Source organism: Lacerta agilis, chromosome 15 (assembly GCF_009819535.1).
Source record: "Lacerta agilis isolate rLacAgi1 chromosome 15, rLacAgi1.pri, whole genome shotgun sequence".
Classification (NCBI taxonomy): domain Eukaryota; kingdom Metazoa; phylum Chordata; class Lepidosauria; order Squamata; family Lacertidae; genus Lacerta; species Lacerta agilis.
The window spans coordinates 19,543,205-19,565,807 of NC_046326.1; the positions used below are offsets into that span (position 1 = coordinate 19,543,205).

The window sequence follows — 22,603 nt, forward strand, 5'->3', positions numbered from 1 at the left end:
AGAATGCGCCTCCCCTCAGGGAGCGTTTCCCCCTCCTCCACACACACACACACACACATATATACAGTACACTCTCTGCTTTCTTCCCACCCTCGCCACTGCCACAGCCAATCAGAACGCCCCGCCGGGGGAGGCTCGCGAACCTGTCACGGGGGGCGGGGGTTTAATGCGCGCGCCTCCCCTCCGGCGCGCGCAGCCTCCTCCTCCTCTTGCCTTCCTGCCCGCCCGCTTCCCTTTTTCTTCGTCAGTCGGGCGCGTCCCCGGCGCTCCTGGAGCCGCCTCCCCTTCTCCTCCGCCTCGACAGTCGGTGGCCAAGCCGGGGAAGGAGCGGCCTGGCGGAAGGGACACGCCTTAGCCGCCCTCCGTCCCTCCCTCAGCCGAAGCCGCCGCCGGAGCCTCCGCCGCCGTTGCCCCCCTTCTCCTCCGCCGCCCCCATGTCGGCCCCGCTGAAGAAGGGCCCCGGCGGGCTGATCGGGCTCATGAAGGACGCCTTCCAGCCGCACCACCACCACCTCGGCCCCCACCAGCCCGGCACCGTGGACAAGAAGATGGTCGAGAAATGCTGGAAGCTCATGGACAAGGTGCGAGGTCGGGGGGGCTGGGGCGTGGCCGCGGAGGGGGCAGAAAGTGGGGTGAGGCTGGAAGGGGGTGCGCAGAGAGGGGTCGTGGGGGTAGGGCGGGGACGTGGGGAGGGGTCGTGGCCGCTGACGACGGTAGCATTGCCATCCTCCTACTCCTTTCCATGTACCGTTGGATTCCAGGTTTTCTTGCGACGCGATCCTGTGCTACGCAAGAGTAGGTGTGTTTCTTCACTCTGATTCACTCTGTCCTGAAGAACTGCGAGGGCAGTCAATCGATTGCTAAAAAAGCCGCTTAATAATAATAATAATAATAATATAACAACTACAATAATAAATGCAAGTTCAGCAGCAAAAATTGGGATGGCTCAGTCAAAGTTCAGGAACAGTTAAAGGGTTAGCGTCACTGTCAGCGTCATTTATGAAGGGCCTAATATGTGCTGATCCGTATACAAAAATAATAAAGCGCAAGAGTCTTCCTGCAGGCTCAATCTCTCCATTTCACTTCATCAAGGCCTTCCTTGTGGGAGGTTCATTGGCCATTTGTAATGTGGGACTGCTTTCCGGTGTGGGTTATTGTCTTGTTAATTTTTTTTAACAGCACTTAGTCATATTAGGCTTTTTATAGGTAATAGATGAGATGGGACAATAATTGTAAATCACTCCAGAGCAAAGAGATTTTATAGTCTGTTTTGCAGCTGTCCATTGGAGAAGGGTGAAGCTGGATAGATCCAGGCCAGCTGACCTGGGAAAATTAGGAGCTGAGGGACGGAAGTGGAAGCCATGGGCCAGAATGAGAGCAGTGAGGCAGGTAGGGCTGGAGAGAGGTGCTTAGTGTTGGCTTAGTGTTGGCATCAGAAGTAAAATTTAGCAGCTGCCATTTGATAAAATGTTTGAGGTGTCATACAGCATACTTATTGTATATGTATTGCTATCAGCATATTTCAGCTCATTACAAAGTGATGCAAGCCGTGGTCCTTGAGGAATTGAGTCTTTATTTAGAGTAAAGCAGGGGGAGAAATTAGAGAGGGGTGAGGGAGAGGCAAAAGTACCGGTAACATGGAATGAATGCAAGCAAGTGGGCAAATCCAGTTGGAGCAGGCGTTTTCTGCTAGCTGATGGAAAGGACCGGAGCTGGGTAGACTTAAGGTAGTGCATGGCCTCACCTGTGGAGAGGGAGATGTGATGTGGAAGGGGTTGTAAGGGCCCCAGTAGTTGAATTGAGTGACAGGGAGTTGGAGGTTAGTTTTGAGATTGCATGCTGAATTGGAGAAATAAGTTAAAGAAGGGCCTGCTGTAGAGGGTTTAGATCGATGCTCAAGGCAAAGGATTGATGGAATAGGAAGTGGCTGAGCTTGAGCTGGAAAATGGATTTGGAAGGCTGAAGGACCATGGGGAATAATAGGTAGGATGGATTATTTAGGAGTCTAGCATAAAATGATTGGCTCCGTTAAAGCAGTTCAAGTTCTAGCTCTCTATAGCTTTTTTCCATGTTATTTCCCCTATTTTAATGAAACCACCACAGACGTTTGCTCAGACTTCCTGATTAAAGGTTTCAAAATAACAGTTCACATTCACGGGATAGTAACTATGTTTGCTGACAGTTACAGGTAGGTAGCTGTGTTGGTCTGCCATAGTCAAAATAAAAAAATAAAAAATTAAAAAATCCTTCTAGTAGCACCTTAGAGACCAACTAAGTTTGTTCTTGGTATGAGCTTTCGTGTGCATGGTATCTGAAGAAGTGTGCATGCACACAAAAGCTCATACCAAGAACAAACTTAGTTGGTCTCTAAGGTGCTACTAGAAGGATTTTTTGATTTTTTAGTTTTGTTTTGACTATGTTTGCTGACCTTAGTGTCCTTTTTTTTAAAGGAGAAATGTGCCTAAAGGGTGAAGGACGGCAGCAGTACAGGAACAGGACCTTCCTGCGTATGTTCTTGGGCAATGTGCTCTGAAAGGGTAGACTTGCCCATTTGCTTCTGGGCCTGCTCTGAACCCTCATGAAGGCATGTTTAGAGTGCTACAAAGCTCAAAACCGTTTGCTAGACAGCAAGTTGTTTATTGTGATATCATGGCTCAGAGCAGTAGAGTAGTACAAATGAAAGCTTTGCAGTCTTGAAAGCCTTCATAATCCTACTTTGGAAGCATGTACTTGTGCTAAACTATGGGAAACTGGAGCTTTAAGGGATGCTCTGGCTTTGGTAGGATTTAGACCAGTCTCTGTGTTCTTGATCCTTCCAGTATAATACTGTACATCAGTTCATTTGACTGTGTTCTGTTGAATTGTCAGGTCATTACTGCTGGACTCTGGATTCTGGTGTAGCTTAATTCACAGTTTGACAAGTATGCCATTAAGTTGTGGTAGATGGAAAATACAGATAAAAAACAACGTTAAATATTTAATAATCTTTTTATCAAGTGGATGTGGTATTGCAGCTCGCATGATCAAGATGGCTGATAAAACGGAAGTTGCATTAATAAGTTGCATTAGTTCTAACACAAAGGACATGCTCACAAGTTAGCTTACTGCATGGTCCTGAGTACTCAAATAGTCAAGTTTTATGAAACCACTAGTGTCTTTTGGGGAGGAGGTAAGTTTATAAAATTATGCCTGGCATGGAGAAAGTGATGTTTGCTCCCTCTTTCTTAATATTAGAACCTGGGATCATCCAGTGAAGATGAATGGCGGGAGGTCCAAGTACAAATGCAAGTATTTTTTCATGGACAAATTCCTGGAGGATATGACTGTCAATGGCTGCTGGTCATGGTGGCTTTATGCCATCAACCGAATCAGAGGCTGTGGAACACCAGCAGGAGAGGGCTTTTGACCTGCTTTTGATTATCATAAAGACATCTGGTTGGCCACTTTAGGAAATAGGATGCTAGACTTGATTAGTCTGATCTAGAAGGGCTCTTCTTATGTTCTTACAATATGGTACTGTCTCACAGATTTGCTTGAGCAAAATAAGGCTTATTTTGCTGCCAGAGTATATGAGTGGAAATATTAAGTTTATATAGATTTGAGCTATAAATGAATTGAACACTAGATACCTTTCAATACATTGTATCGGTGAGCTAGGAATAAATATATTTGGAAGCCTGTTGTAAATTACTTCAGAATACAGTGGACGCTCGGGTTGTGGACGTAATCCGTGACAGAGGCAAGTCCGCAACCTGCAGCATTTGTATCCTGCAGCGCTGCGTCTGCGCACGCATGTGACATAATTTGGTGCCTTTGCACATGTGCGAGCGCCAAAACCCAGAAGTAACCCATTCCAGTACTTCTGGGTTCGGCGTGCAGCACAACCTGAAAAAACGTAACCCGCAGCGTTCGCAACATGAGGTATGACTGTATGTTGTCGTTTACTTTTTCCTCAAGGAAAATGATATTCATTGCTGTGTAGATCCCATCATAACTGCTTTTGAAGCATATAGCTACCACCTCTTCTTTTCCACACAACAGTTATATATAGCCTTGTTAATGGCTTTCTTTGGGTCTAGAAAAGGAAGTGGGCAGTGCATAGAAGTCTAGAGGTGGAGGAGCTCAGGAGGACAACTAGAAAATTCTCAAACAGGAATGGGCATGTGTCAGAAGGCAGCTATCTGAATACAACCACTCAAGCATTTTTATGGTGTTATATAGGATTTATCTCAAGATGCAATCTATGCCTGCTGTACCAATAACAGTCCTACTGCATTCAGTATGCCTAGAACTGCTGTCTTGATTTAACTCAGCGGCTTATGGGAAAAGAAGAGTTGCACACCCCAGTTCCTGTCCCCGTCCCCCTGCCCAATATCAAGCAGTGATCTTTGCACCCAGTGCAGAGAGGCAAAATTGATTTGCAAAGTCTACAATTGAGTTTTAAGGAAATTTCTTCCTTTACAGAATGTGTGACACTATCAGCTGCTTATGATTTGCCTAAGTGTTGAAATCTGGGAGTTAACTGACCTGCACTGGTAACAAATTTTGAGCAATGAATGTCTGATGCAGGAATTCTGCCTTCTAATGAAGGTGAAGGTGAAATGAACTGGGCCAGTAACATATTGATGAAAACTTCAAATGATGCCTTTTGGTGAATGTAAACTGACTTCCTAATTGTATCAGTACTTTAAACCAGTTGTATTTTAATATATATAGTTTTATTCCTTTCTAACTGTTTGTATATTGCATATTATTAGTAGGAGTATTTTGGTATATATTAATGTAAATACATACTTTGGTCAACATTGTTCCTCAGTACTGTGTTAGTGTATATTATTATTATTATTATTATTATTATTATTATTATTATATTTTTCTTTGGTTGATATGATTGTCAAAACAATAATAAATGACGACCTAGCTGCTTATAGAGAATCCTGATCACCTTGTGACAGATGCTTAAAATTAATTCCCCACAAACACTGTAATCTAGTTGAGAAGAAAAATATAAGTAGTAGCCTTTAGCTGCCCATTACAGTTGTAGAGAAGGGATACATGCTATCTTCTTTTCTGCATAAGTAAATACAGTTTTCTGATGGAAATCTTAACACTTACCTAGACTAAAGAGGAATTTGTTCAGCAGTGTAAATGATAGTCACCACAGCTGCTTTGCATTGCTTAATAAAAAAAAAAAAGGGAAGTGTGACTGGCAGATTGACAATTCCCTTTTTGCTAGTTGAATTTTTCCATCAAGCTGGGGTGACCAAGAGATATTGTTGGTTAACCCTAGGTATGGCACAGAGCTGACATGTTTCAGAATGTTATTCATAAGCACATGCGCTGGAGAAATGTAGCTTGCGGACTCTAGGATTCCCTTAGGAAGTAAACTTCAAAAGGGGGGAACAGTGAGATGAAGGCTATGTTTATGCCATAAATTAGCTGTAATCTGATTTTGATCCAGTTCAGCTGTTGTGGCTTCTTCAAGGAAACTTGGGAAATGTAGTTCTGGAAGGCAGAAAAGATAATTCTGTTAGAAGTTCCTAGTCTTTTCCCATAACATCTGTTCTGAAGATTCTTTGTGAGAAGTCCTGACATGTGCTGGGCTCTAACCAGCCCACATATTGAACATCAAGAGGCTAGGAGAATGCTTGAACTTCCTACTTGTATTTCCTAGCAGTGGGTTTGTCTTCCAACCCATCACTCATTCAAGTCATTTTCAGTATGCTTGTGTTTCTCTTTCCTACAATTTGTTTGAGTTTAGAGTACTGAGGACTGTTGAGGTTACACTCTTTCTTTTCTCTATTGCTTTCATTGGAAGTTTAGCTCGAAGGATGCTGCAGTCCTACTTCCTGTCCTTTCCTTTGATCTACTTACCCCCAAACCTGCTGTAGATGTTGCTGGTGACAGCTGAGCTTTCAGTCTCTGTTTCGCCCTAGTTACGCTTGAGACTAATTTGGGGGAGGGTGGGTTCTTGCCTGTAATTTGTATACAAACTTTTATAATTAATTTTATAATCCATTTCACAGACTCAGTGGAATGGCAAGCTTGTTAAATTGTCTTTTTAAAAAAAAAACAAAAAAACCCAAGGTTTCAATGTGAATCCCACTCACTAGGGACAAAGTACCCATTGGACTTCAAGTACTGTAAATATGTTTAAGATGAGTTACAAGTATTTTAACACCATTGTATATTATGTGATATTTTTTCTAGTACTTCAGGTTTTTACATTTTGGAAATGTAGATGCAGATAGGCCAGTGGATTTCTGCATTCTTGAATGAAAACATATTCATGTTCTATTCCTTAAATAACAGAGATCTGACCAAATTTATGCTGATAATTGAGACAATACTATATAGACAGTGCACTTTAGTTACATTGTTTCTTTAGGTATTAGTCATTTTTAAATGGTATTCCTTAATGTGGTCTAGCAGTTACTGATGGCAATCAACTAAAATTGTTTGCTACACCCAGTAGTCAATTTAAATATTAGAGCACCCATGTGGAAGCTGACAATTTTTTTTACCTGTATTTGTGCATCGCATGGTAGCTATAACATGTTTTAGACTGTAAAGTCAGAGATATTTCTCTATGTTAAGAAACTCTGTAAAGTGTGAGATACACTGATGTTAATGTGTATTAATGGGGAAACTTCTTAATCCCTCACTTCAGCTACTGTGCATATAGTGCCTTGCACATCTGTCTTGCACACTTCTATGTTGGTGAGCTTTCACTGTGTTTGGGGGCTAGTACAAGAGGTGAAGGGACACGGGTGGCGCTGTGGGTTAAACCACAGAGCCTAGGGCTTGCTGATCAGAAGGTCAGCGGTTGGAATCCCCATGACGGGGTGAGCTCCCGCTGCTCGGTCCCAGCTCCTGCCCACCTAGCAGTTCGAAAGCACGTCAAAGTGCAAGTAGATAAATAGGTACCACTCCGGCGGGAAGGTAAACGGTGTTTCCGTGCACTGCTGTGGTTCGCCAGAAGTGGCTTAGTCATGCTGGCCACATGACCCGGAAGTTGTACGCTGGCTCCCTCGGCCAGTAACACAAGATGAGCGCCGCAACCCCAGAGTCGGACACGACTGGACCTAATGGTCAGGGGTCCCTTTACCTTTACAAGAGGTGAAAGGTTTTTTAGATGTTGTTTTCGCTGTGTGTCATGCTGACATGGGTCAGGCCTCCATGTGAGGTACAGATTCTGTCATAACTCTGAACCTCTTGATTAAACGCTTTGTTGTACTTTGCCTGCTTGAATAGTAAGCAAGTCATTATCTTTATTCTGCCTGTAGCTATCCTATATATTTTCCTAAGATAATATCAGGGGAATTGTTTTCCTTGGCTTGATCATGCTTGTAGTTTGCCTGCATTATGTGTGGCGATTAAAGCACGTTTTTTAGAGCATAAAATGTGAACAGGAAATATAGTTCCATATTTTGGCTGCAGGTGATATATTTAAACTTAATGATGCTGTTTATAATTAGGAGTTGAAACATAAATTACAGTAGAATAAAGCGGAAGTGTAGCACATGTTGCTATTTGGAAAAAAAACCTGTAGAAAGTCTGGGAGGTTTTGTAACTGGAAAGGAGGAAAGACTTAGAGATACTACACAATAAGCTGTTGCAAAAGAATGATCTGCGCTTAGACAATGAATACTTACGTGGGTGTGCAGCAAGCTTTTCCATTGGCATTTTAAATACCTTGAAGGGGGCATAATCAGGTAGTTTATTTGCTAAGAATTCAATGAAGAATAGTTACTAGCAGGGAAGCAGCAAAGTGGTGTGCCTGTTGTGAAAAACCTAATGGCGAGCGCCTTTCTCCTGAGCAGGAAACATTCCAAAACTGCCTGTTTTTGGTTCTGTGGAGAGAGTTTTTTTTTTTCATTAGATGCATACGATTGAACCAAGAAGGCCGTAGGTGAGATAGGTATGTGAACTGAGGAACAAGAAGGTCTGTCTACCAGTGCATTTGATAGCATGAGCCTATGAAAGCTCCTTCCAGATTAACAAAGTAGCTGCAAAAGTTCTGTTACAATTTGCTGATATGAACTAGAATGGTTTATTCTTTTCAAAATAGATCCCCAACTTTAAAATATGGTTTGTAAACAAATTCCTGTAATTCATCTGTTTATTTTGCCTTATTCAACATTAAATTAGCAACTTGAGGTTGTTTATAGTCATGTAGAAATAAACTGGGGTGAGGTGGGGGAACCCAGAGTGCTTTTCCGTTTTGTGTATTTTTGCTCTGCACACTAGACATAAAATTAGCTTCGCTGTTTCCCATTTTTTGTTTGGTTTCCTTAAACCATTGGGTAAGAACTTGTGGGTGGGCATTTCTCTCTCTCTCTCTCTCTCTCTCTCTCTCTCTCTCTCTTTCTCTCTCTGTTCATTAGACAAAAAGATCTATGTTGTCAGCCTAGGAAAGGTTTTCAAAATCTGATATTGCCTAATTTTTAAAACTTACTATTTTCAGCTTGAATCTAGCACACCATATTTGTTACTTTCCCTTCCTACTGAACAATTAAAAACCTGCCTTGGACATTTGGGGGAAGGTAGGATAAATTCTCACAAATAATCATGGGAAAACCCCTTGAAATGGTCACAAAGTACTTGCCTACACCATAATTGCTTCTTTTAAATATGTTCACACTTGGTGTGAAAAGTTAGCAGACTATGGCCAAGGAACAAATGGCTTCAAAAGACAGCTAAGGAGCCAAAGAGGGAGAATGAATGCAGTGTGTGCTAATTTGCTGGTACGCTGCTGATTTCCCAGAGCTGTGAAGATTGCATCTGGCAGTAGTTGTATTCTGCAAGGGCACATGAAGGGAGCTAAGTTGAAGACAGGTTTTTGTTTTGTTTTGCTGGAGGATCAAGTCATACATTCTGGTCTGGTTCAGACATAATGCTGAGGCACAGCTTAGGATTGATTGATTGATTGAACAAGCTGCAGGGAATTTTAGGCTCCCCTTTGCTTCTGTCTGTCTCTTCCAGCATGGTGATGAGGAGGAGTTTGGAAGTTTTCACTTCCATTTTAGCAGTGCTTTAAAACAAAAAGAAAGAAAAAGAAAAAAAAATGTGTTGGTACTCAACATGAAGTTGTAGTAGTAAGTGTCACACTCTTAACATTTGGGGAGAGGGGGAAGGTGCCTCATTTTAAATAACAGACTTCCATGCTGCATCATAAACTGATTTGGAAACTCCTCAGGATTTCAGAAGCTCTTTCAGAATAACAACTCATGAATTATAGCAGCATGGGAGTGGGCAGGATTGCACACTGTGTAGCCATGACATTCATACACATTTTGAAAACATCTGCAGAGTTGAGCTTTCACACCTGCAGCTGTATATGTAGAGCCTTACCTATAGTCTGGAAGCCCTAATTTTTGGGGCTTGCTGATCCCACGAACCCACTTATACATAGCTGTACACTCAAAGGTTCTCTACTTGCACACATTTATGCTATATTCCGGGACAGGGAGCTACGTAGAGCATGCAACATCAAGCGGGGAGCTAGTTGGTGTGGCCCTGCTATCTGCTCACTAGTTGATAGAATACTTGAGTTGGTTCTTATTTGAATGCCGTTTTACGAAAGTGTGTGGCAGAATGCTGTTCAAGAAGTCCAGAGTTCCAGTGAATGCACAGAATTTGCGCAGTTGTTGAATCCTGGTTATAATGGTTAATGAGAAAAAAGTACTGCTATGAATTACATACATCTCATGAAGGTTAATGGTTGTTATGATGCATTGGTTGTGAAACAAATTGGTAGAAGACGATGTGTGCCAACATTAGGCCAAGCCCATAGTTAGAGCCTGGATAGGACCCATCCATAGTAACAGGTGAAACTGTTGTCCAGAATGGTAACTGCTGTTCTTGTGAAATATCTACGATCCACAGAGAGGAAAAGATTTATTCTTTGGGGGCATTCATTGCTGTTGGTGACATCAAACAGATTGCTTGGGTTACTGATCCAGTATTTTCCAAATAAAGTCTTCTGTTTGGTTGTTCCAATATATAGAAAATTCTTTAGACTTGGGGAGCTGGGCAAGTTGCTCATTTTAATACTGTACCCACTATAAAGCTATTTGTGGTATCTCAACAAAGTACTGCATTTGGGATGTGGATCAGCATAGTGTTTGTCAGTCTTCTAGAGCTGCATTTAATATGAATAATTGATCAGATATTCAGGTCCATTTCCTTTCTGATAGTTTGGGTGCCAAGTTGCATCAGTGCTTATAGGCGAATCTCACATACCTTGCAGAATTTGACATAGATGGCTACTCTATGGTTGATCTTCTCCACTTTTAAAATGCTCAATCAGCATAAAAGTTTGGGTGTGTACCATATCAGCCACAAACCTTTTGCACAATAACATACATTGGTTTGGACGCTCACTAGATTGAGCAAGTCTGCAGTGAGCAGGAGCATCATGTAGTTCTTTCATCACTTTTTAAGTACTGGTAGCAAACAAAAATGGGATGCCCATGAGGGAGAAATAAAAGCAAAGTCTGATAGACTGCTTCAGTTTGCTTAGTAACTATTTTTATTAGGTGAGAATGAGAATGTTTATGATCAGATTGATTATTCATTTACACAGCAAAGCCTCCCTTGAGTTCCTGTGTCTGGTAGAGGGTATTCATTCAATTGAGAGATTGGTCCAAGTTGCACACATTGCTGAGCCATAGTTGGCCTGTGTTCCCCACTCCAGTACAGCTGCTAGGAGATCTGAATCATTTGCTTCCATTTTCAGCTAACTCCTGTCTTTGGCAGAGGATGATAGTGGAGGGGAAATCCATAAACCCCAGCCTCATGTTTTGCATGTGAAGTAGTTCATTAACTGTAGTTACCATGCTTTTATTCAGATTGATAGTAACCAAGTTGTTCTTTAAGATAAAATTATTATTTACAATGAAAAAGAGAAATCTTAAATTTTAATCTGATATTTTAAGTAAACAACATCCATTTTTATTCACACTGAATTTCAGTAATTTTTTTGATTGTAGCTTAAACAATTTTTTTTAGATTAGCAGAAAATAACATTAAAGCTAGACCTATTTCTTGTCTCATGTTTCAGGCTCAATATTTTGCATGGTTTGAATATAACCTTCTGTAGTGTTGCAACTTGCAAATAAAAACGAATCACATTGTAGGTTGCGGCTTTCATAATGAATATTGAGTTTCTGGGAATTCAGTTAAGCATGTTGACATCTTGGTTGTAAATCCATTTCTTGCATTTGTAAACATGGTGGCACTAGTTAGTTAAGCTAGAATCTTACATTTCATTATGCTTGTTCATTCTTTATTTCTAGGTTGTGCGTTTGTGTCAGAATCCCAAGTTGGCACTAAAAAACAGTCCACCCTACATACTAGACCTGCTTCCTGACACTTATCAGCATCTGCGAACCATCCTGTCACGCTATGAGGGGAAGATGGATACTCTAGGAGAGAATGAATACTTCAGGGTGTTCATGGAAAACCTGATGAAAAAGACAAAACAGACCATCAGCCTCTTTAAAGAAGGAAAAGAGAGAATGTATGAGGAGAATTCCCAACCTAGGTACCGTTGTTTTGTGTTCTTAATCGCTTGTATTTGTATGGGTGTAGATGATCCTTCAAATAACCAGGTCCCAAACCAGAATGAGAATCGTATTGCTAACCTATTGTTCTTCAATGATATTTCACTGCTAATTTTTAACTAGCTGGGGGGAAAGGGGATGGGGGAGAAAAGAAAAGTATTTAGCTTTGTGGTTTGAGACAAGGGTCTATTACAACTTGTTCAACATGGTGGATGAGTGCTCTGGTCTGAGTGGCATGGTGGCAAACTCTCTAGCATGTGTGACCAACCCCAAGCTGCTTCCCAACCTTGACATTGCAGCAGCAGGAGGAGACAGTCTTCATTGCATGGACGAACCCTGGGCTTTGTTTTGGGCACTGAGTGCTCCAAGTTGTGGGCATGGAGCAAGGGCTTGTTTCCACATTGTTTGAAATCTGTTATTCCCCCAGCTCCAATCATGTAGCTAAAGAAGCAAGGAAGGGATTGTCCCTTACTTTATGTTTTTAGTTTTTAACATTTGTATCAAGGCCAGGACAAATCATTCTCTTTTACCAATCTTTGAAAGACATAAGCAGTGTCAAAACTATAGGAGCATCTGGAATCATGTGTGGTTCTGTTCAGGAAAGCATTTTGTTTCGTTTGTCAAACTTATAGGGTTGCATTTTCCCTTGTGTATTTGCTGAGTAGTTTTGCATGTTACACGTTGTGTAATGAACACTGACTTCAGGAGGCTGGGGAAGTGTTGGTGTGGGCGCCGTGAGCATTTACTGTACAATGTAAACCTATTATTGGTAAACAAGAGTAAAGCAAGTTTGCATAGCGAAGGTAAAATGCAGAGAATGTACACTTCAGCTCTGTACATATGAGACCCATCATCTAATGTAGGTGTCTCAGGGAGGGTGTGTGTGTATTGTGTATCGTAATTGGAAGCTTTTGTTTTATTCTCTCCCCCCCCCCCCAGTATTTATATGCTGTCTTTCAGGGCAATTTCCCCATGAAATAAGTAAAAAGCATTACCCTTTGAGGAAGAAGGGCAGTCTTAGATCTGTCTTTAAGAGTTATGGGGAGTGCAAGCTTCAAAAGGAGAAGAGGACTTTGAGGTGTAGGAGCTGCCTGTCGAGGCAGATTGTGGCTAGAAAGTGTGTGGGAGGAGGAGAGTCTGTATATGTGCAAAGCAATTTGGTAGGCCAAGCTGCGTTCTAAAAATTACCTCCTGACATTAGTGCATCATTAAAAACACCTTCCAGTTCCAAAGAGAAAGATGGCAATTTTCTAGTGGATAACAGTGTGTCAAAACTTTGTGAATTATTTTTAAGATCTCTATTGAAGTTTTGTGTGTGAGAGGGAGGGAAAGATGATAGGTTAAACTCTGGATTCTAGACAGTAAAGTCAGCACTTAACTATTGCCACAGTGAAAGTTACACTTCTCATTTGTCTACTGCCCCGGAATTCACTGTTCAAAAAGCATCCGCTACTGTGGTTAAAACGGAAAACAGTCTTGGGTGCTCTGCATGCTTCTATGCATGCAAGTTAATCGTGTGTGTTTTTCTGGACTCTAGCTCTTTCTGTTAACTTGCTGTGATAAAACTGATGTCGACATTCACTGGTAATGGCAAATGACTTGTGCTGAAATTTGATATCTTACACACACGCAACACGCTGTGTTGCTTAGAGGCCTTTAGAGATGTCATACAAAACAACTCCAATTTACACATCTATTTAAAGTTCACATCATTATGGGCCATGGCTTTTATCTATTATGTAGGCATGCCACACTGAGCTGGGTGCTGTGGTCTTGGGTTCATTGAGTTTTTTACCACCTTGAATAGCACTGAGCAGATACAGTGGGAGGAATCCTTTGTTGTTCCTGTATTTGTGTGTGTGATCAAATTAATACTGTGCGACATTCACCATGTCTGCACTCTTAAGTGGTATCCTGCAACCTCAATGCTCCCACTTCCTTACTAAGCCAAAGACTGAGAAGTGAATGGAGCGGGGCATCTAGTGTGCGTGTGATATCAGTAGCCCAAGATTGACCCGGGTGTATATGAAGCAGCCAGTTTCAGCCACAGATTATCTTCTGGAACACATTTGGATTTGTTATCTTTCATAGAATCAGTCATATTTGAGTATTGCTTGCCTCAAAAGATGTGCTGTACATTTTAGTCCACCGTCAACTCCAGAGGAATTGAGGTGCAAAAATTCATATATAATAATCTGACTGACTGACAAAGATGAAGTCAAGGACGACATGTTATGTGGTTTGAGTGCTGTACTGTGTTATAATATCCCTGAATTCTTAAATCAACCCTTCCCCCCTTTATGGGAATTGTATGTCCTGTCCTATATAGAGAGGTTGCACTAAAATTCTAATGGCAGCCAAGGTGTTGAGCTTGGAACATTTGTTGTCTCTCCTTGCAGCCAGACTTGTGGGGTTGCTGTCTCAGCAAGATTTTGTGTTCGTCATCAGCTCTAGGGCATAGAGGAACAAATCCATACAGGAAAAAGCTGCAGATACTTAATATCTCTTCTGTGTATAAATTGTGCGCAGCCTTACCCAGGAAGGAAACTGATACTACTAAGAGGTTTGTTTTTTGAAATGTTGATTTTGAAATCAAACTGGCTATAGTTATAAACTGCTTATAAAGCACTAAAGCCCCCAAAGTACTAAAACAAATTCTGTACTGATAATTTTGTCTCTTAAAGTGAGAAGCTGTGTTAGGAAAACACTAGAAGGCATTGTTGAGGCAGCCTATCAAAGCCTGTTGTGAAAGAGTCCCCTGTCACTTCCTTCGAATGAAACTTGCACTTCAGAATGTGGAAAACTTGTGAAGCCTACTTCTGCATTTCAATTAGAGTATCTTAGAGAAAATTCAAAAGCTGCCTATAAAAAAAAGAGTCTTGACTGCCAGGTTGCTACATAAGAACGTGAACTGCTTGCTGCCTAAAGAGACCCCATTGCCATGAAGAAAATGTGCTTAGATGTTGATCTTTAATTAGGTCCACTGGGATGGGCAAACACACCCAGGTTCCTGGAACAAATTCTGGGACCCCAAGCTTTCATTTCTAAACTTCTGAGTCCCAATGGTTTCATGGAAAGTTTGAAAGTGTGGTAAAATAGCAATGCATGCGAGTAAAAAGGATCTCAAATTCAGCTTACCACAATTTCCAATAGTCATTAAAGGGATTACTCAAAGTATGCATTTCTGAGGGTAACAACTTCTAGTCCATGGTACAGTCCTTGGTGCTGAACATGTCTACCCTCATCTACATTAGTGCTAGTGGTGGAAGCCACTTTCCCCTTTCCATTTTTTCCCATAGGAATCCCATATCAAGGTAATCCTAATGTTGATATAACAAGTGTGAATATACTGATCCCAATCCAGAAGCTGCTTTTCCCTGCATAACTAGGTTTGGATATGTGAGAATTTGAATAAGAGAGTCTCAAATTCTGGTTTGCATCTGTTGTCAGAACCTCATCTCAATGAATTAACAATTTCAGGTTTTGCAGTGCTGTTTATTTTGATGTTTCCTCATTAAAATATTCTGCTCAGAAATCTCATTTAAGCACTTAATGCTTCATGCATTTCCAAACAGTTTCAAATGATTAGAAAACCCATAATCTTGTTTTGCTTTGCTGGAACTATAATTTAATACAGATTGTAGCCTTTTGTATTAAATCTTGGTGTCTGATAGAAGGCACTAAGGAGATGTGGCATTGAAAGATTGCACAATTGCTTTATGTCAGACCAGTGAACTTGAAACAGGATCCAAATGTAACTAGGCAAATTCCAGCATGTTTTGTGTGTTAAATAGCTGCAGCTGTCATCCAATTACAGAACTCATAATCAGTTATACAACCAATATGATTATGATGATTAATCATTAATTGGCATTAGTGACCAGGATACGGAGCGATAGATGAGGTTTGAATGTAGTTTCTGCCATGAACTGATGTGATGGCCTTAGGGCAGGCAACTCTCTCTCAGCCTTGCTCCTCCCCACTTGTAACATAGGGGATAATAATATTGACTAACTTTGCTAAGTTGCAAAGAATCAGGTTACTGCAGTATGTTGTATGTGGGCCTGCCTTTAAAAACGGTCTAAAACTACAGTAGGTCCAAAACAGGGCCACAAGATTAATAACTGGGGCTGGGTGTTTCAAACAAATTATGCCAGTGCTTTGCCTTCTGTGCTGGCTCCCATTCTGTCACTTAGTTTTAAAACTCTAGTTTTAATCTTTCAAGTGCTTAACACACGGGCGAGGAAACTTTGACCCTCCAGGTGTTGTTGGACTACAACTCCCATCATCCCTGGCCATGGGACACCAGGTTACATAAAAAAAAAGATACTCTCCTTCCTTTCTAACTGAACATTTAGAGGACCTGTTCCTGGTGCCCCACCCAGTGAAATGAAGTAAATGTCTACAGGGATAGTTTTTGGTAGTGGGATCTCAGCTTTGGAATAACCTCTCCACAGAGGCTTACCTAGTACCTTTCTATGTTTTTTTTCTAGTGCCAGCTTCTTATTTCTTAAAAATTAGAAAAATAAAATAAAATATTTGCAGTTGAACCACCGAAGGGATCCTCAAAGACTTTAAAGGTAAAAATGTTAGAGGCTGTGTCCAGCTCAGCTGTTGATTTTTTCTGATAGTGGGTTTACAGCATCTAATTATGTCAACTTCCTGTTTCATGCTGGTTTCTTGGCGAATCAGTCCACAGAATCAATGCAATGCTAGCTGACTGGCTGCAGACTGGCATAATAGACATATAATTTGCTGGCTCTAAAATCTGTCTGGATGAGTCTCCCAATAAGCAAAAGACAATGGGCACTTCATTTTGTATATCAGTTTGCCCCGCAGTTCTCTGGAAGGTGACTTATGCTGCTATCAGTAAGAGTGAAGTGGAATTTCAATCGCTTCCTGTGTTGAAAGTTTACTTGAAAGTAGTTCCGTTGTGTATCTATTTTTAAAAACTGATTACTCTGTGAAAGGCTCTGAAGCTGCACAAATCTTATAAATGTTGACATAGGATGTTTAAGCATGGCTATTCAGCACTTCTTTGCAAGGGTCAGAGTAAAAACTGATAGCAGCAGGGCAGTTGTTGCTTACATGGAATATCGTCCTATTACAGGGACTCTGTGCAATCATTCATCTGCCTCAGTGGAGTCTGACATGTTAGATCAGGGGTGGAAAACACATGGCCTACATGCAGCATTTGGGCTCTTTCGTGAGGCCAGAGATATTCTTTTAGTGCTTACGTTTAACGAATTAGTGCCTTGATTGTTTATTGGTCTACGTGTTGCCTTTCATTGTTAAAGACACAGTTGCAGCAGTGGCTCAGGATAAGAAGGAAATAAGAAGCTCCAACTAATTGCTTTTCATTTACTTTTTTGTAAGTTAGGTCTGTAACCTAGCCCATCCCACTTAGGGTTGGTATCCGAAGCACTGCCATTCGACCTCTTCCCCTCAAAGGAGAATAAAATGTATGAGATTGTAACGAGAAGATGTGGTTGCTACAGAATGTTTGGCCTAAGCCCTTCAGGGCTTTATGGATTAGTACAAGAATCTTAAAATGCTGTATTGTGTTTTTAATATACGGTTGGGAGCTGCCCAGAGTGGCTGGGGAAACCCAGCCAGATGGGTGGGGTATAAATAATACGTTGTTGTTGTTGTTGTTAAATGTACCCAGAGAAAAGAGAGTGAATAGAGACATCAGAGCACTGGTGCAGTGTGCTTTTGGTGGTGGCCCATTTCTTTGGGGAGATGGGTTGCTGCCTTTTGTACCAGAAGAAGCATGTGAACAGTTGTTTCCAGAGCAGCCCCAAAAAGAGTCCATTTCCTGCACAACCCTCCATATGCATGTGCATACAGTCACTTTTGGCTCTGAGCTTTGATACTCAGCTGCTCCTGTGTTGGAGTAGAATCAGTACAGTGGTACCTTGGTTTTTGAACGTCTCCATTGACAAGCATTTTGGTTTTCGAACGCTGTAAACCCGGAAGTAAATGCTTTGGTTTTCAAGCACGCCTCGGAAGTTGAACATGCCACGCGGCTTCCACCGAGTGCAAGATCCTAAGGCCTAGCTGTCGGCTAGTGAGTTTTCGGTTTTCGAACGTTTCAGAACTCAAATGGTCTTCCAGAATGGAATACGTTTGAAAACCAAGGTACCACCGTACTCAGAAATGACCGCAACCTTCTAGTGCAAAACAAGTGAACACAACACCCACTAAAGGTCTGGGGACTAAGGGGGTCTCTGAAGTGAAATACTAGCCTTGTTTTACAGAACAGCTGAAACTAAGCCTATTCTGTTTCTTGAGTGTGTGGCATTTATTAGGGAAGCCTCCAGTGAACATTTGGGAGCAAAGCTCACTGAATTGACTCTTGAAATGCTTCTTTGTCATGAGACCTAATATCTATATAATCTAATTTTTTTCTGCATAGACGAGTTTTCTTTCCAAAGGCAGACCTAAACCTTTGGACCATGTTTACTGTACCAGTCTGTCTTTAAGCTACTGATGCAGTGAGAGTAAGCACATGACATTGTGAGGAAACATCACATGTTGGCACTATTTACAGCACCCAGAGAAGTATAAGGGTACTTTCTGAGTGTAACAGTTCTTACCTTGAGCTGCATGCTTCCCTTTCTCCAAAGTTATAAATATGTAGCATTATTTGTGCATTGTGTTTTTTAAGTGCTTGAGAACGCAATATTTGGCTTCCATTTCTTCTCTCCGCAACAAAAGGTGTTTTTTGTTGTTGTTGTTAGATTCAGCCAGAAGTTGTTATGATGGGAAAAACACAGAGGTGGGAGTTGGGAGGACTATGATAGTTAACTTGGCTGATTCTGGACAATCAATCTGCAGTTTTCTGGACTCCTCATTTCTGTACAGCTATGGCTACACTGCCTTGTCTTAGTATAATTTTCAACCTCTTCGCTTTCATTGATTCTACTAGGCCTGAGATGTGCACTTTGAGAGACTCCTAACCTTCCTAGTAAGATGTAAAATATGTTATCATCCCCTTTTGGGAAAAGTTGGTTTTAGCAAAGTGGGCTGCCAGAAAGGGGGGAGAAGAGTCCAACCACCAACATTGCCTCAAGCCAAACCAAATCAGCTCCCCTCGCCTCTGCCATCGCAGCCAGTCAGGCCTTCCCCATGAGGTTTTATAGCAGCCCTCCAGTTCCTTGTGCCTCAGAGAAGGTGTCTGGGTTGCTTCTTGCTTCTTGCCCCATCCTTGATGAAAGCCTGGCTGGCCACAGCAGAAGAGCTGGCTGTGCTCAGCTTGAGATGGTGTAAGTTGCTGGATTTTCATCCTGTCTTGCTGCTGACCTCCTTCCCTAAAACTAACATTTTCCAAATGGGGAGAGAACAAATTTTACATCTTGCAAGTAAGACTCAGAGTGTCTCAGAGTGCACATCACTTTGAGAGACTCAGAATCTTTCTAGTAAGATGTAAAATACGTTGTCTTCCTCAGTTGGAACAAGGTGGTTTCAACTTGCAAACCTCTTGTATCTTCCCTTCATCAACCTGTGAAGAAAGCTTCCCTGAGATAGAACATCTGAGTTACTTAAGAAAAGCAGTATGCTTGTTGAAAGTTAATAATAGAGCAGGTCTCTAATGAGAATATGTATCTTCTGAGGGAGAAACAGTCTGATTTTTCCATCATCAATTTTAATGTTGGACATTTGGAATAAACAGTGCTTGAAGAGAACAACTTGCTTGCACAAGGTGTCCTTAGGTACATTTTTAGTCTTCCTCACAAAATGTAAATAAGGAAGCAGGGTTTGTTATTTTTATTGGGGATATTTTTATTTCTAGGAGTCTCTTGCGCCTTTAAATCTATTCATAAAATTAGTGTTTATAGAAAATTAGGCATTTTCATGATTTCTTCTTACTATGCTTGCATAGAGGAAATGGATGGTGTACCTTTTGTGACCTTTCTGCAGACTTGTCAATTGTAGGATCAATATATCTCCAAACTGTTTTTCTGCTTAATTACATTACCATTCACATTTTTGGCTAGAATTTTCTAATTATAAGAAGTACATTATTTTAGGGCCAATACTAGAACAGTAATTACATGCTTAATTCTAATGTTAGTTTGAAAATTGCTACGTTTAAAATGTGTTCTCTGCTGGAGCTTCTGCTAAATGTGCAAAGTGTATTAACTCTTCTCTGCATGCTTAAAGCAACACTGTAGGATTCTGACCATCATAAATCTAATTAATTAATGAAACCTGTATCAGGGAGTGATGCGTAGACAATAAAGAGCCTTATTTTGAACCCTCTAATTATCTGTGTGGTATGTAGCTTACTTTTACATTGGAATTTATATACTTATTGCTTAAAATATCTATATGCCCAGGAGGGGTGGATTTTGTAGGTTGAATAAATTATGCAAATTAAGCAAATTTTATAATATGCAGGTCATTAAAGCACAAGTTACTGATCACAAGGGATGGATGAATCTGTCAGTTTTTGTTTCTCTCAGTTCCTCATTTTTCCAACCTTCAGTTTGCTCCATTTCCTCATCAATTTGCAATTTTAAAAAGTTGCACAAAATTCATGTGTGCATGTCTCCTAATACATGAATTTTTGGATACAGTTTTGCCAAGCATACACATTTTTGTGAGCATCTCCTCTGATGTAGTGCAGTTTTTCCCATTGTTTTCACTGATAGGGAAATAAATGTGTTCTCCTTGGCTGGAGAACTGAATCACAAAATTCTAAGAAGTGCAAATTTTGAAGGATCCTCTGTGTTTTGGTTTGGGAAGGGTGAATTGATGATACTATGTTGGTATGAAAATGAAAACTGAATGAAGTTCTCTCCCATCTCAAATGGTCACTGGGAGATTTCCCAGTACTCCTATGCTTCTAAGCCTCTTCGTATCCGTGAGAGCTAGTAACTTCCTCCCCCCCAAAAAAATGAAACCCGAGATTCAAAGAATGCTGAATCCTGTTCCCAGTGCTAAATTCCACATTTACCCTCTGCTTGCTTTTAATGTAGTTGTTGGGTTGGTGCTTAATTTTGTTTAAGGTATCAAAAATCAGTCTTGTACTAATGGGTAGCAGCATAAGCCAGACTTTCTAATGAATATGAATTATACTAGTTTTGTTGGTTAGCTCTTAGTTCTGAGATGAAATTATTCTAGGAACCCCAGCAGGGGTTTTGCCAAGTACAGCAGGTACTGGTTGGGCATGTGGAATTGTCTGATTATCTCACTGGTGCAAAGAAAGTCATAAGGGGTTAAAATGTGGTTTGCTGTCTTCTGCAAGACAAACGCTTACTGTGGAAGAATGCTTTTATCCAGCAAACAGGAAACAGGAAAGGAACAGCCTACTGCAGGTCAGAGGGGAGCAGGTTCAGAAAGCTGAACTGGGGGAAGTGGGGGCCCATTGAGAGGCTGCTGTGAAGGGTTTCGGCAGGACTGGAAGTACTTGGTTGACCTATTGACTTCCTGCAAGACATATGGAGCCAAAACAGTAATGAAGGGGGAAGGAAGTAGTACAACCACAGCACAGAGGAGGGAGAGAGCTGAGGACAATATCCGTTCAGTGTCTTCAAAATTGGATCTTGCATGGCTTGTCTAATTTTTAATTCTGTTATCTGATTGAACTACTTTGACTACAAGAGATTGTGGATGCTTACGTTTTGTGAAACTGGAGACTGTAAAGCTTGAGTGGAAAGGTGATCCTATCTCCGGTTTCTTAAGTTCTGAGAAACTCACTTAATAGTAGGACTGAATTAAAAGGACTTGTCCCATCACTAAGCAATTAATTTTTCAACAGCTATATCAGTGTTCAAAGTGGATGCCTGTTCAGGAAACATTGGTCTTGCTCTCAATTCTTTATTTGCTTTTAGCAAGGTTATCACTTAGCCAAATCTGATTGGCTGCATAGTGACATGACACGATCCCTCATTGGCTGGGGTTGCCCATGTGACTGATCCCAGAAGACGATGTAGTAATAAGAAAATGGAGAATTGTACAGAACCAAAAGCAGATGGGAGAAATAATATTGGTGCACAGGTTTGTAAAAAGGGAAACTAACTTACAATTAACACTTCTTTCAGGAAGGACTTCTGTCCCCTGAAAGCACTGCTTTTAACCTGACAGTGGAAATGAAACAGAAAAACATTTGACACAGCCCTGTGTTACAGTAGATTTAAATACAGAGGCTCTCATTAAATGCTGGTAAATGCCAATATATGCTAAAGAACGGCTGTTTCTGGGCTACAGCTGTGGCCACAACATCCAACACACCATTAATTCTAGACAAATGTTTCTTATTAGAATATGCATAATGATGCCTGGCATGTGCTGAGTGCTTCTTCCATATGCTGTTGCATCTGATGCCTTTGCAAGCAGGATTTTCCTTAAAGACATCTTTAAAAATTAAATGCTGCCACGATCTTGTTGTTGCTGCTGTCATTATGGTGGCTGATGCCAGATCAGTTGTTCATCCTTTCTTTTCTAGAAACTTACTAAAGTAACAGTTTTAAGTCAGGCCCTCTGATTAATCAGGCCAAATTTAGTATTGTTTCAAAGTGAGGAAATTCCATTAGAGTGGTGGTGGTGGTGGTTGTTGTTGCTGGTGGTGGTGGTAGTAGTAGTAGTGGTAACAACTTTCAGGATAGAAATGTAGCTTATGAACCTAAACAGTAAAATGCATTATTAAACATAATAGCAAGTTTAGTAAATAATAAATAGTAACTAGTAAGCAGGCACATTTGTAAAGCTTCATTCCAGGGACTTGGTGTCTAACTAAAATGGCAGGTGTGAGTCACTTGGGAGAGTTGGGAACTTCTGCTTTCAGTGGTCTTCCACACATTGTGCCAGATCTACCCAAAATTGCAAGATAAGACTTGAGTAACCAGATGCTCCTAGTGTTTACTAGCAAGTCTATGTTCCCACCACCATGCTACCATTTTGGATGACTGTTGCTTGATCTCCTCTAAGTGAAACAGAAGTGGTTTTAATGGGTGCTTTTCAGCAGCAGGTGCTGGCCTGAAGTTTCTGTATCCTTCCTGTGTATCACCTGATGGCTTAAAGGAGAGCAA

At 41.1% G+C, this 22,603-nt stretch overlaps 1 protein-coding gene across 6 annotated transcripts in view; it reads left to right on the top strand.

Moving 5' to 3' along the window:
- Positions 1–221: 221 nt before the first annotated feature.
- Positions 222–22,603, top strand: part of CBL (Cbl proto-oncogene) — a 42,855-nt gene continuing 20,473 nt past the window's right edge. For 2 of the 6 annotated variants that reach the window (XM_033172022.1, XM_033172025.1), the window contains exons 1-2: positions 224–581; positions 11,301–11,548. In XM_033172022.1, coding sequence (XP_033027913.1) covers positions 435–581; positions 11,301–11,548 — 395 coding nt within the window. In that variant the 5' untranslated portion in view covers positions 224–434. Of the gene's footprint in view, positions 582–3,245; positions 3,285–4,464; positions 4,591–11,300; positions 11,549–22,603 lie in introns of those variants that run through there. The other 4 variants (XM_033172023.1, XM_033172026.1, XM_033172024.1 and 1 more) reach the window with 4 other exon arrangements.